This window comes from Oryzias melastigma, linkage group LG3 (assembly GCF_002922805.2).
Source record: "Oryzias melastigma strain HK-1 linkage group LG3, ASM292280v2, whole genome shotgun sequence".
Classification (NCBI taxonomy): Eukaryota; Metazoa; Chordata; class Actinopteri; order Beloniformes; family Adrianichthyidae; genus Oryzias; species Oryzias melastigma.
Window position 1 is genome coordinate 3,106,416 of NC_050514.1, and position 14,517 is coordinate 3,120,932.

Sequence of the window (14,517 nt, forward strand, 5' to 3'; positions counted from 1 at the left end):
CTGTATCAGTCTGTTTTGGTATGTGATACATGAGGTATGTGAGAGTTACAGGTATTTCAAATATGCTAATGCTTCTAATGTGGCTAATATGTAGCGTGTTACAAACAAGTTCCAGCATTATTCTGAAGGTAGTTAATAAAGTCTGACTGACAAACTCATCTCTGCTTCTTTAGGTTCGTTTAATGCGCCTCATAGTTCAGTGTGGCTTTATAAATGACATATTTTCCAAAATAGACTACTCATTGAAGGTGCATTCTATAATAGTGTGAAAAATACTATAATAAAAGATTTAGTTTCCTTCTCAGGTATGAAATTGTTTCCATTGCACTATAGTTTGTGTTAAGAAATTTTCCTATGTAAATGTTTGTCATGTGGAGTGAATTTGGAACATCTAAAAAGATAATGAACTGTAATTCAGAGGAGAGCTCCCCGTTCCCCATTACACTCAGTGAGCCTTTAAACTGTTTGGTCAGAAAATGCCTCATGGCAGCAGAGGCTGGAAAGCGACAGCCCAGAATGCTGTCACTGCCTCTTATCAAATGACAAGTCAGCCGCTTTCTTCTGAGCTGAACAAATGCGCTCCTTAAAGATATCGTGCACTACTGTTTTATGTTATTATTTTTCCAAGTTGCTTTTGACATGCTGACAGAAACAGGTATGTTCCATAGATTTAAATGACTCAGAGAAAAATTTCTGTACCACTTAAGACCATGAGTTCAGAGGATTCCAGCATGCTTCTAACTTTGCTGCAAAGCCACAGACAAGCCTTTTTATTTCAAAGACATTTCTGCAAAAACATCAAAGTTTTCACACCTATTCCAGATGTCCACATCTGTAGGCTCAGAAAATCGTGACTTGACTTCACAGTAGAAAAAAAAAGATTTAAAGAAACATTCTGCTTCATCTTTTAGATGTTTTTTGGACAAATCTCTCCAGGAAGCCTGATAAATGTGCTGTCAGATTTTTATCTTTTATCATAAATGTGGTTCGTTGAAACCAGGCATCTGCCTTGTGGAATCAGCTCGTCAAATCTTAAGCTGGATGTACACACTGAGTATGTAATGTGTGTTCAAGAATCCGTTAAATTCTTGAACGGGGTATTGACACTAGTCAAGCAAGGAGGGGCTTCTTCTTTCTCTTCTTCTACTGTTTACTAGCCACCATCTATTGTTGGAAGAGGCTTGATGCAAAATGTTGTTAATCTTGGTCCAGGTATTTTTTTTTCTTTTTTTACACAGCCCTGTTCTGATATGTGAAAAACTTTTTGCCAGACATAAACCGCAATTCTTACCTTTTACTCCATGATCAATTTTCTAAAGGTTGGCATTTCCGTGTATTAAAAAGGACACCGTCCATTTGTCACTACCAAACCAGAGTCCCTGATTGGCCAAAATTTGACCTGGTTTAACTATCAACACCCGTGGACGCGTGTTTTGTACGTAGAGCCTGAAAATAGTCGTAAAACCATGCAGGGCTATGCATGACCGCGAGAGTTTTCAACGTGAAAGCCCGAAACTATGGGGAGAAAATTCCAATCTGATTTGTGTGTGTGTATTTCTTGATTTGTAATTCATACAATACATTTTGTGCGTAGCTTTATGTAGTTGCACTTGTGTATTCACATGTAGAAGAACTACAAAAAACAATTACATATGCACAGCTTAAAATTACAACAGCTTGAAACTAACTACACTAAAACTGTTGTACATGTGAAAACACAATTTCAAGTACAGTTATACACAAAATGTATTGTATGAGTTACAAATCAAAAATTCTGCACACACAAATCCCAAATTACATACAAGTGGGCAGACACAAGTTACAAATCAAGTATTACCCATATACAAATTGGATGAGTCTACTTTCTTTCCATATAAATACACGTGTTTACATACTTTTACGTACCGTATTTTCTGAAGCTGCAGTTTTTTTCATAGTTTACCCAGGGGTGTGACTTATACTCAGGAGCAACTTATTTTTGTGTTTTTTTTTTTGTTTTTTTGTTTTTTTGATATCAATAGGCTCATACATTTGTTATTTTCCCAGTAAACATCAGTTGTCCTTTAGCTGTTGTTTCCTCTTGCAACCACTAAAGGGTGCATCTAAATTTCTTCCCTTCTCCTTCATTTAACCCTCCAAATGGAGTGTTATGTGATATGTCTCATATTTTAAATGTCACTTTCTTTTGATGACGTCCCCAATAATTGCCGGTCTGCTAGCGTTTAAATATATTTACAAACATCGGTTTTATAACTTTGAAAAGGCCATGCTACAACAAAAAGCCATTACTTACATTTAATTGTGAACTTCTGGGCTTCAACCCCGCCTTCGCCCATCAGTAGCCGGGATAGGCTCCGGCACCCCCGTGACCCCGAAAGGGAAGAAGCGGACAAGAAGATGGATGGATGGACTTCTGGGCTTCAGAGCGCATCCATGTGAAGAAAAGCACTTCTTAGCGCGTTGCGACGGAGGACGTTGTATCCCTCCGCTTTAAGGGTGATATTAAAAGACACTTGCATTTAAACTGCCCCTTCAAATGGAGGGGAAGGGAGAGGGGAAGAATTCGGCTTGGGCCTAAGTATTCGCTACTGACGGGTGGCAGAAGAAATGCCGTCCAAAACAAACATGGAAGAGAATCTGATTGTTTTCCTTTTAAACTTTGATATTTTTCTTATACAGATAAAAAGATTACTATTCTTGTTTTTATATATTTCTTACTTTTTTCTTTAGTTAAACTGGGCTTGGCAGATTTGTTAAGACATGTCAGACTTTTCTCCTAAAAGTGCAACTTATACTCCAGAGCGACTTATATATGGTTTTCTTTTTGATTAGACATTATTAGCTCTTGCGACTCATACTGCGGTGGGACTACTCTAGAAAACACGGTACATAATTTTAATTGGAAGTGGTCACTTTTTTATACTAGAGGTGTGAATGTAGCTTCAAGAGTGTTTTGACACATTTTTTGACATTTCTAGAAAAATAGATAAAGACTACGTATAAATTACCCATAGAGGCCAAAACAAATGAAAATGTGTACATAAAATCCTATCTTTTTGGGTGTGTACACTTTTTTCCCACTGAATAAGAAAACGGTCAAATAAAGCACTAATTAATATGTAGGATGCCTTCATTAAAATATAAAAATAAGGAACCTGATGTGTATGCACAGCATGATTTCTGTTTGCATGTAATATTGACTGCAAGACAACTCTCCTAACATCAAAGACTTTTTTCTAAAACTGGAATGAAAGCAAGCCTGAGTTTGTCATCCTCAGCCTCCTCATTTCCAACAGCATAACCACAGAAACCCTGAAGACATCCACCAAAAAAATCTGGCACAATCTCACTCTCCTTTCAGTTGTATTTCTGTATTTATTTTTCTTTTCGCAGTTTAAGTATAACCTTGCACATCCCAGATCTTTCATTACATGGAAGCAGTTGTGGAGTTCAGCATTGGAGCAGCTGTAAAAAACAGAGCCCTCTTTTTAAAAAAAAATCCTGTCAGGCGATTGGGTAAAACTCCTGTTGAGGGCACGGAAACATCTTTGTAATCAGGAAAAGCCTCCAGTGTTGTCCTCTGCTCCTCTTTCACAGAGGAAATAATCTTCAGGTCAAATATAACCGCAGTAATAGCAGCATCTGTGTTGAACTCCTCCAGAGCTGCTTTGCCGGCTGTCACCACAGGATGATGAACGGCTTCCTCCACTGTATCTGGGAGTGGAATTTATAGAGATGTTTAAGGTTGTGTAACTTCCTCACATGCGACAGGTTTGGTCATGTGACTTTAAATATGATGTCAAATTTATAAGGGAAAAATGTAAGCTGCTTAATGCTCTTTCAAATGTAAATATGTTAATGCAAGTTGCATGTTTTACAGCAGACTGCAGCCTCCTGATGCCTGGAACAGATTGAAGCAGGTAGAGAATGTTTAATGCTTTGTATGAGGGAACAGCTTATGAATAATAAAGAAATAGTTCTTCTTCTAGTTTTGAAATGTGAGTCTGAAGCAATATCACCGGCCACGTTGACTCAAGTTCAAGTGGCCACTTTCAATGAAAAGTCCATATAAACGCTAGGGCTGCAGTTGGTCTAAAGTTTCAATAAGACAGATCAGTGTTCTTTGGACTATTACTGGGGTGCCCCAATCCAGGCCTCGAGGGCCGGCTTCCTGCTGAATTTCCTGGAATCCTGCCTTATCTACTGCTGATTACCTGGATTAGGTGTGTTTGGCTACTCAGGAACTTCAATGAAAACATGTAGGACAGCGGTCCTCGAGATCTGGATTTGGACACTATTGGACTATTGGGTTATCATTGTCCTTTTAGTCTGAACAAATAGTTAGAATAACTGCTGTATTTTAAGCCAATCACAAACATATTTTGTCTTCAAATTCTTGGATATTCAAATATGGTCTATTTTCTAAGTTATGTCATATACAGTATAAGGCATTTTTGGAGTAGTACAGTGTGGAAAATACTTTCTCTCTGTTCATTCTCCTGAGATAAAGTTTGTCTTTATATGCTTACAAAGCTAAATTATCCCCTTTCAAATGCCAAATTCAAAATATAAAACATGAAAATACGTAATTCATAAATTTTAAAAAAGACAACAGACTGAGTGTTGATTTTTTTTGCCCAAATACACAGTCTGGGTTTGTTTTTTTAGAACAATACTGTGTAGTTCAATGAAAACCTCATTTCACAGAGCTTTCTTATCAGAACGAGCAGCTGGGAACAGTCAGCTACAGCGACATTGTTTTAATAAACATATGAAGTTGGCTTCAGAAGTGGCCCAGCTGCCGCATATAAAATCTGCCATCAATATTTCACAGCAAAATCAATGGGCGCTTGCTGAAAATGCCTACAGGCTTTTGTTTACTTGTGTCCAAACGGTCATAGCAATAGTGACCAGACAATACAGGGCTCGATCAAATGACCACTGTTGCCTTTTCCCATCTCTCCTGAGGCAACTGACCCCACTGCCAAAGCAGTGGCACACATGCACAAACATCAGCTGTGCATTGCCATCTCAAACTTGTCCAAAGAAATTGCCTGCCAACTTCTTGTGTCTACAATAAAACGCCTGTGTCAGGACTGAAAGCCACGTCACAGTGGTTGCCTTTAAGCACTTTCAAATGACACCAGTTGTTTTTGATGGTTTTTCCGTATGGGTGGATTTTAATATTATCTGGTGTATTTTTCAAACTATAAATTTGTCCGGAGTATAAGTCACAGATGCCAAAAAATGCATACGAAGAAAAGAATCATCCACTGGAATGGAGTTACACTTTATTTAACAAAATACAGGAACAATTATGAACATTTTATCTTGAAAGGCAAACCATAAAATAGAATAGATAACAGTACCAGAGTAAATAAATACATACTTCACTACCGTAACAATATTTGGGTTTATGAAACATCGGAGGAATCTAGAATATTAGTGCAACCCTTAGTAAGAAGTAGTCTGTTTAAGTGTAGTACAAGTATACTTAGTCTATGCTAAAAAAAAGGGAGTTTATATACTATCTATGTATTTCAAACAAAAATATTAAAAGAAGTTTTCAGTTAACACAACATATACTTGCTATACTTATACTCTGTGGCGTACCATCAGGGCCTGCAAAGCCTTCAGTTATGGCCTAAAATTATCTAAAAAGAAGTCTCTAAATCACAGAGAAATGTTTATATATAAATATTTATTTTTTTTGCGGGCAGCTTTCCATATAAAAAACACTGCTGATTAAAATGTGTTGACGTTGATGCAACCAATCAGAATCTGAGTTGGAGTGTAGCTTCATGAGAGCGGATAATGACTTATTCGGGTCTGATCGGCTCGCACTACCAAAAGTTAACTTCTTCTGTACTTCAGGCTGTAGGCAGTAGCTACATTTTGTTTGAATTACTCGCTGTTTTGCAGTTAACAATAGAAGGCGGAGAAGTTGATTTTGTTGCAGATTTGTTGCTTAAGTCGTTCTTAAGATGGACTTTTCCAGAAAACCTGGACACCATCTAAAAAGGCCGACCAACCGAAGCTAGTGAGCCTCTCAGCAGGAAAAAGATTTGTCCGCCACTTTCTGTCTGGCCAGGTAACGGAGTTTTGTGACAATGATGAGCAAAAAAGGGGCCAGAATGAGGACATATAAGGCGCCCTGAACGCACCACGGCTGTGCGGAGATACACCTCAGCACCGCAGCACCTCCTTTAGACACAAATATTTCATACAAGCACCTACAGTTGTTGGAGTTTTTCTGAAGAACCAGAAAAGTCAAGTGACTGAAAAAAACTTCAAATACTGTGTGGGAACACTGTATATGCACATGCAATTGTAGAGAATTCAGTCTATTAAAATTATCCATTTATGATGGGTTTGCTCCATAAAATAATATTCATATACAACAGGATGGTAGAAATATAAAATAGTTTATATGAACGAGGATGGTTTTGGCGGAAGAAGAATGCTTATACTCAAGTACACCTAATAAAAAGACTTCAAGTGTACTACTTTTTTCTAAGGGAACATATGAACAATTATCCAGACAACCGCAGTATAAAAGAAATGCTAACACGAAAGTGGGCACTGATGTTTTCCAAAATACCCTGTTCGGACATGTTCTAAATACACCTGAACCAGGTATTCAGCCATAAGTAGGACAGGGATATCTGGAAATCATGCAGACACGTCAACCCTCGAGACCTAGAATTGCCCAACTTTGTACTAACGAGTCAACTAAAATCAATTTAGATTTGTTGAATTCTCCATTGTTTGCGTTGCTTTGGAACAACTTCTTCTTCTTCAACATTGATGTCAGTAGTCAATAGTGATAGATACACCTACAGTGGCCTCTAGTGGTCGTTTGCTGGAAATAAATGAACACTTAAAAAAAATTACACTTATAAGACACATCTGAGTATAAGTCTCAACCCCTGCCGTAATATGCCAAAAATCACAACTTATACGGTACATACAAATAGAAAACACACATGTTTTAGTGTTTTTGGAGCCAATCCAATCACCAACTGTGAACTTTCGTTGTACTAATAGGTCTTGGAAATGGAAAATGTCACTGGATGTCAATAGTTTGAAACTAGACTGACCAAAATCGTTTTAAGAGGCATTTAAAGCTTTAAATATCAATCATGTAATTTTTCCATCCTCACATCCGATGGGTTTTCAATCCTCCAATGCCATCCGAATTCCTTCAGTGCCACCTTTCATCTCGGTTTATTTCCTACACGGAGCATAACTTATTTCCTTTAGATTAGCTTGTAGTTGGCAAAATGAGTCATAAATCTCTTTTATGTCGCATTGGTGCAGAGTGCATTGCCTTTTCCAACTGTCTAAATAACTCTTCCCCTCTCTTTGTTTTATTGTCCAGCCTTGTGCCACCATTCATTTTTTTATTTATTTTTATTTTTTTTTCTGTGTGTACCGCTGTTTGTCTCACAGATTTAGAGTGGAAGCAGGATGGATGTTCCTGTAAAGGGTGCCTGGTCATAGCTTGTCAAGAGTGTGATGAAAATCTATTAAAACAGAGAATAAATGACTGTAATATGGAAAACAGAATATGCAAAGCGCTGGCTGCGCAGTGTAAAATATGAATGGCTTTTTTTATGACGCTGAGCTCTTGTCTCATATCTTTCAGAGGCCAGGAGTCCTTTCATGTCCACCACCACCCTCTAAATCCTCAGCGCTCTAATCTCCCGTAAACACTTCCTGACTGCTGAGCCTTCCTGGTCCTGCCACCATGGGAATGCCAGCCAAAAAAACACCCATTAGCACTGTTAAGCCACGGCATCTTACCCCCGAAACTCCCTCCTTACAGCGAAGGTGAGTTTCTTTGATTATTACCTGACTTTGCACTGTGGGCACTGATAATCCCCTGCTTTGGCACGAAATCTGAAAAACCTAATCCAGCTGTATTGAAAGGAGGATGCTACTACGGTGAAATTCCTCTCTGAGAGGATATAAAGTGCAAACATCTGGGGAGAAAAATGGACGTTTTGTATGGTTTTGCACAATCAGACTGCAGGATAATAATAATCCAGGTTACCGAGTCTTCTCAGCAAACCCATCATTTTAACTCCCCATAGTTTGTATCCTTCCTTCTCATCTCTTTTCCTGTCAGCTCTGCTCCCCATTAGCCAAACCAAACTAAATCACTCCAAAAAAAACAGGAAAACTACAGTGAGCAAATATCAAAAAATAATGCTGCCAATGCAATCAGAGAGCATTTCTCCGTTTTTTCCTCCTCTCTGCTTGTGCTCTGTGCCTCCTGTTCTCCCAGAGCACTGCAGCTCCTCCCTCCACCTCTCATCGGCGGCCCCTCCCTCTTCCTCTCTTGCTCTGCTAGGTGCAGCAGCGGCGGCGGCGGCAGCATGCATGTGAGTGTGTGTGAGGCAGCAGAGCCGCCTGTGTGTTTACATGTCAGCCTATCAGTGCTGCTGGATTTAGCGCATCTGGAGAGGACGGAGGCATTTCTCAAATGCCCCCTCAGACAAGGGATTCTCATCTCCGCACACATCCCTCCTAACAGCTCGATTCTGTCCTGAATTCTGCATCCCTGACTCCCATGCTTTCGGAGGCATTTTGAATTTCCTTGGCAACATGGAGCTGCCTGAATTAGAATTCTCTGCATGACAGTCCTGGTAAGTACTCTGTCTCTATGGTGGGCTTTGAGCACTGAGTCACTGGATCTGATTTATTATGGTGCAGTGGTGGGGCCAGGGGATCGCCAGGGAGCAAATTAAAGTCAGGAATAAAATTGTGTGTCCCAGCTAAATGAAGGGGAGGAAGAAGAAGAGAAACATCTTTTTTTTGTGCTTTGTCATTCAGATTGATTTCACTTTACTATATTCTACTGCACAACTAAAGGAGTAGATATAACTGATGTATAGAATACAGTTCAATATTTCTCATGGTGTGTGTTTAAACACATTTAATTAAGCTGGTTGTTTTCAAACAAATATTTGCACCTTTTTGACAAAGTTGAAAAGGAAAGCGTCTGTTTTATGACTAGTAGCAGGTTGATTCTCCCCTTTCTGGATCACCTCATTAATATGCATGTTGCCTCAAATGGTAATAAAGTCATCCACACTGACACACATTTCCAGCACTTGCTTGCTGTTGGCCATTTCCTGTGGCAATGAGGGATGCTTTTGCAGGTGGCTGATTCGCCACAGGTTAGATAGATGGATGTCTCTGGCATTGATGGCGAGGGTGGGCATTGCGTGGGGAGGGGGGAAGGGGGGTGCTTTGGCTGATGATTATTTATGCAGGCCAAATGAACAATATATCCCACAGCTTTATTTATATTGCCTTCTGTATTTGCATCATCATAATCATGGCTGCAATGCTCCAGCAAGGCAGGGAGCCAAAGAAACTGAAAGTCTTTTTCTGAAACGGAGCAGCAGCAACCACTGCAAGCCCCCGGACCCCCAACAGTCTCGGAGGGAAGCTTTTGCTCCTCATATCAAGGTTTTATGAAGCAGACAAAGCTTTTAATTGGGACTAATTAATCAGGTGCTAACGGCTGCAGGGAATCTCATCCTCTGGTTGTTATTTAAAGCATTTCGAACAAGTTGCGTGACTGGAAAATGATCGGTTTATGACTTGTGTTTTCTGAGCACAGCAGGTGAATGACTGGGTAATAGATATTGCCATTGTTACCAGGCAAACTGTTTTTTTTTTTTCCCAGTGATCCACGCTGCAATCGTTATTGCAGCGTATGTTACTTATTGTCAGCATCGCTTTGTTGTGTTTGTGTGGTGTGTATGTCTAAATATTCGCGTGTGTGTGCTTGTGGCTGCAGAATCAGCAAAAGCAGATACTCTTAAGGTTCAAGCAGGAGGACACGGCATTTATTATGGCCTATTTTCATACAAAATAATAACTAATTTGGGGAATTATTCCTTTGTGGCAAAAATGTTTTTGCATCACAATGATTCAGATTCAGCCTCTGTCATTACATGTTATTTTGTGCTAGAGCTGCAAAAAGAAAAAGCTCATTTACACATTTAAAAAACAGCATTTTTGTTCAAGTCTCAGATCCTAAATTCAGAACGATCTACCGGTCACATGCTGTTTGGTGTGAGGATAAAGAACAGAAGTGATTCATGCATTCATTAATTTTTTTGCTGATAATGAGTCTGAAATTCCTGCAAATGTGATACTTTTTCATTTTCACACATCAACATCTGGAAAGTGAACAGCAGCAGTAAAAAAGAAGGACCCCTGGAGTCATGGTAACAACAGCTGTGAATTAGGCCACACCTCGGCTTGTCAAACATAGTCAGACTCAGTTGATTGTTAGCAGAAGGAGCAAGTATTGAGCAAATATTTACAACATAACGGGGCCCAGCATTTCTTTCTGCCTTTATTGTCTTAAAGAATGGAAAGACGGATCGCAGGGCATTCTTTCTTCCAGACAGGCGTTTCTGGTGATTTTTCAAGGATTCCCACTGGGGGAGAGTCTATGCATTGTCTAGAGTTTGTGTGGGGAGGCACAAAAACTGTAAATTGGCATGAATTCTTTGACCGTGCAGGCAATTCTCTCCTGAACAATTATATCTCCGCAATTTAGCTTTTTTTTTTTTTTTTTTAAACTAAGCCTCAATCCTAAAAATATATATATTTTTTTTAAATGAGCAAAAATGGTTTATATCCTGCAAAACCCAGAAATCACCACAATTAACAATTTAAAATTTTATTTACAAAAGAAAAAAAAAAGAAAAAAAGCAAGCAGTCACCTTGTAAACCGGAGTGGCTTATATATAGATTATTCTGGTCAGTTTTACTGATTTTGAAGCAGTTTTGAAAGATACATAATGTTTATAATGTTTATAAATGTTTGGTTGTGAATACACTAACACGGCTAGCGTATAGCGATGTCAGACTATGTCATTTTGTACGTGTCATTAGCAAGGTTGGGAGTTAGCATAGTCAGATGTTTCTTTAAGTGGAAAAAGTTTATTTTTTTTAATTCTTACTAATAATTTTTGGAGTTACATGTATTGTAAATAGGCTAACCTTTCTAAAGTGGCTAACGGTTCTATGATGGCTAACGTGTAGCATCTTACAAACAAGTTCTAGACCCACTATGAATTAAGTTAAATTCTGACTGACTGACAGACTTATTTCTGACTCTTTTGTCTCGTTTAATGAGCCTTATCATTTGGTTCACCTTATATTTAACAGAAGTTTGAAGATAAACCACTGATTGACTCTAGTGCGGAAAATACGCTAATTTTAAAGTAAACCAGGGGATTGAACTCAAGATAGAAAGATGTAAATCTGAAATTCATTTATAAAATCTGAAAAAAAAATCTAACAAAAAAATTCAAACTTGTAACTAACATTTTTTTACATATAATTGCATAGATAATTGACTTGATGAGCTCTTAAGTTTAAAGATTTAAATGATTTAGAGAGAAAGGTTCAGTCAAGAAAACAATTTTGCTCTCTCAAATCATAGTGTGAACCATATTCAGAATTAGAACAACATAAATTTACAGAAACGATTCCTTGCTAACATTTTTGCATAGAACGTAGAAGCTCCAGAGAGCAATTATCAGGCATTTGTTTTAAATTTTAACCCAATTAACCATTTCTATCATATTTAACACACTAATTTCTGAGGCTCCTTTCTCACTAACATGATTGAAACTTTCCTTAAAACTCATTAGATATAATATATTTTCTGCCCTGCAGTTCATCATCCTTCCACTGGGGACAGTAGATGGGGCTTTTTCTGCTTATCTCATAATGGTTGCCTCCATGAAATCTCAAAAACACTTTTGGTGGGAAGCGTTCTGCTCATTTTCAATATTTCTTGGTGAGAATAATTCTCATTCTTTTTTTAGAAGACTGCTTGATGTATTTGATAATTTATTCCTTATACTGCAGTTACACTTGTCAAAGAGTGGATCAAATTTGAGACAAAGAGCTTTTTCTACTGAACACTCTTGTTAATACTTTAAATTAACATTGTTTTGAGCAAAAATTTACCCAATCAACCAACTTATCGTAGGTGATAGTATTTAAAAAAAATAATAATATCTAGTTATTTTTGATAGATTTCATCAAAGAATAAAAGAAAACTGTTTGTCAATTCTTTGATGGACTATACAGGGTTAAAATCAAGTCTTTATTTTTTTAAATGGTTACTGTTGCAGCAAAAGAAAATAGTCACTGCTTTGAACTCAAATGTATTCAAATGATTAACAGGGAGGCTGAAGGGTCGATGGTGGCTTCAAGGGTTTGACTCAATCATAGATTTTTCACACAGACTTTTGTTTTTGATTACACATAAAACAACAAGATTGTGGTTTGAAATAATTCTTCGTCATCTTTCTCTAAATGGTGATGATAGATTAGTACCAAGAAGCAGATGCGAAAGGTTTATTTGAAATGAAAAAAGGAATAAAAAAAGGTGTTTCACGTTCAGTTTCACGTTGTGGCCCTGAAGGGACAATCACACTGACAAATCACTATACATATTCTGGATCACAACAATTAAAAAAGCAAAACAGTTAATCGAAAGACAGTCAAATTTAGAAACCAAAACACAATTCTAAAAAAAAAAAGAAAAGAAATAATAAAGGTAAAATTTCAGGGAAAAAAACAGACACAATAAGAAACCGGAAAAGGTAAGTACAAAGAGCCTACCTTTGCCAGTTTACAGAAAAAAGGGAAAAGACATTTGGAGAGCTAAAGGGATTTCCAGAAATCAAAAGGAAGTGTTAAGATAGCAAACTAAGGAATAAACCGGTACTGACATGTATGAAATTCCTATAAAATATCACTGTTATTACTTAACCCTTTAACCCGTCATCGGTGACGCTTACACACAAAATCTTTAACTTACTCGTACAAGCAACTTTTCTGGAATTACATTTATCATGTTAACAATTGAAAAATTACAGTAAATCAAAGAACATAAACACTGCAGCTCTGCTGTTAAAGGGTTAAATAAAGACTAAATTAAAAAAAAGAAGAGGCAGATGGAAGAAAACTATTGTTTCTTTAACATCTTTACTGGGTTTCTTCCCATCCTGCTGCCAAACCGTAATATCTTCCATAGCAGCAGTTTACCTAAAAAAGTCAATTTCCTCCCAATTCTCATCTGGAATCATTTCAAATGAAGGTGAAATTGCACAGAAGCGGACAAATTACGAATCAATAGAAGTTAAACATTCGTATTTGTGCTGAAATACAGAGACGAATCATATTAAAGCAAAAGCCACCCACTGGCACCACCACCATTAACAGATAGATTTGTTTATGACTTCACTGTACACGCTGTGTGAATAGATTGACGCAGGATGAAAGTAACCCTCATTTAAAGCTTCTGAATGGTTTTAATTTCCCCATGTTTTCTATTTGTTTCTAATAATAGCTCATTGTATTTGCAGAAAAAAAGCAGGGCATGTCTGCGCATAACAATACATTTGTGATGGCCTAGAAATGAACAATAGTAAAACTAGCCAGAAAACATCCAGGGTGTTTCGATTGATGCATTTCCTTAGACTACATCCATTTTGGTTGAAGAAGCTGTTACATAATGGTGTACATTAAAGGGAATGGTGAAGGGATTTTCTTCCTTTTTTTGCTGCAGACTGTATGTTCAGAGGTATGCAGGATGGACGGGTGACAGATGGAGGCAGCTCCATCACAGGACAGCCACATTTACCCTCTATACCGTCCTCCTGCAGTCTTCCTCATTTAAATGTAACAATATTAATGCAAAATATGAGACAGTCACAGGCTCGTTGGATGGAGAACTCAAGAGGTTTCACCCTAGCGTGACTGAGTGACTTCAAACTCAACGCAGCATGACGTTCAATGATACAAAAAGAGCTGATCACAGCCAGAATTTACTGAATACCTCTGGTCTTATCATGGTTCTGTTTGGTTGGTATGCATATGAGACTTCAGAGCAGGAAAGGAGAAGCCTTTTCTTTACCTGAAGAAGAACTGAAATAAATGTAATTGTGGTTTTATCTGAACTCAACAGAAATGAAAGCTAAAAAGGCAACACTTTATGTGGTTTAAGCTCATGTCCTTCATGAACTCAACTAAAACATTGTTCTGTGTATGCAATGGGGCAATTTTGTTCAAACATTGATCACATACTTGTTATATTGGTCAAGAAAGTACATCCATCACACAGGTATGGCATTTAGGCATTTAGAGCTACTGATTAGGCAACATGGTGCACAGGATGAGCACAACAAAACGTCTAAAATAGGGGTGTCTAACATGCGGCCCATGGGCCACATCCAGCCTGCCAGATGGATGTTGAAAAAAAAGCAAGTATCTAGCCCATTCCTGTGGCGAGTTCCATCCATCCATCCATCGTCTTGTCCGCTAGTTCCCTTTCGGGGTTGCTGGGGTGCCAGAGCCTATCCTGGCTACTGATGGGCGAAGGCGGGGTACACCATGGACAGGTCGCCAGTCTGTCGCAGGGCCACAATCACACACACATCCACTCCCACATCCACACCTAGGGGCAAT

The 14,517-nt window shown here is 38.2% G+C and overlaps 1 protein-coding gene across 1 annotated transcript in view; it reads left to right on the forward strand.

The window, feature by feature from the left end:
* Positions 1-8,159: 8,159 nt before the first annotated feature.
* Positions 8,160-14,517, forward strand: part of lingo1b (leucine rich repeat and Ig domain containing 1b) — a 32,628-nt gene continuing 26,270 nt past the window's right edge. The window contains exon 1 of the mRNA XM_024296117.2: positions 8,160-8,651. Coding sequence (XP_024151885.1) covers positions 8,640-8,651 — 12 coding nt within the window. The 5' untranslated portion in view covers positions 8,160-8,639. The remainder of the gene's footprint in view (positions 8,652-14,517) is intronic.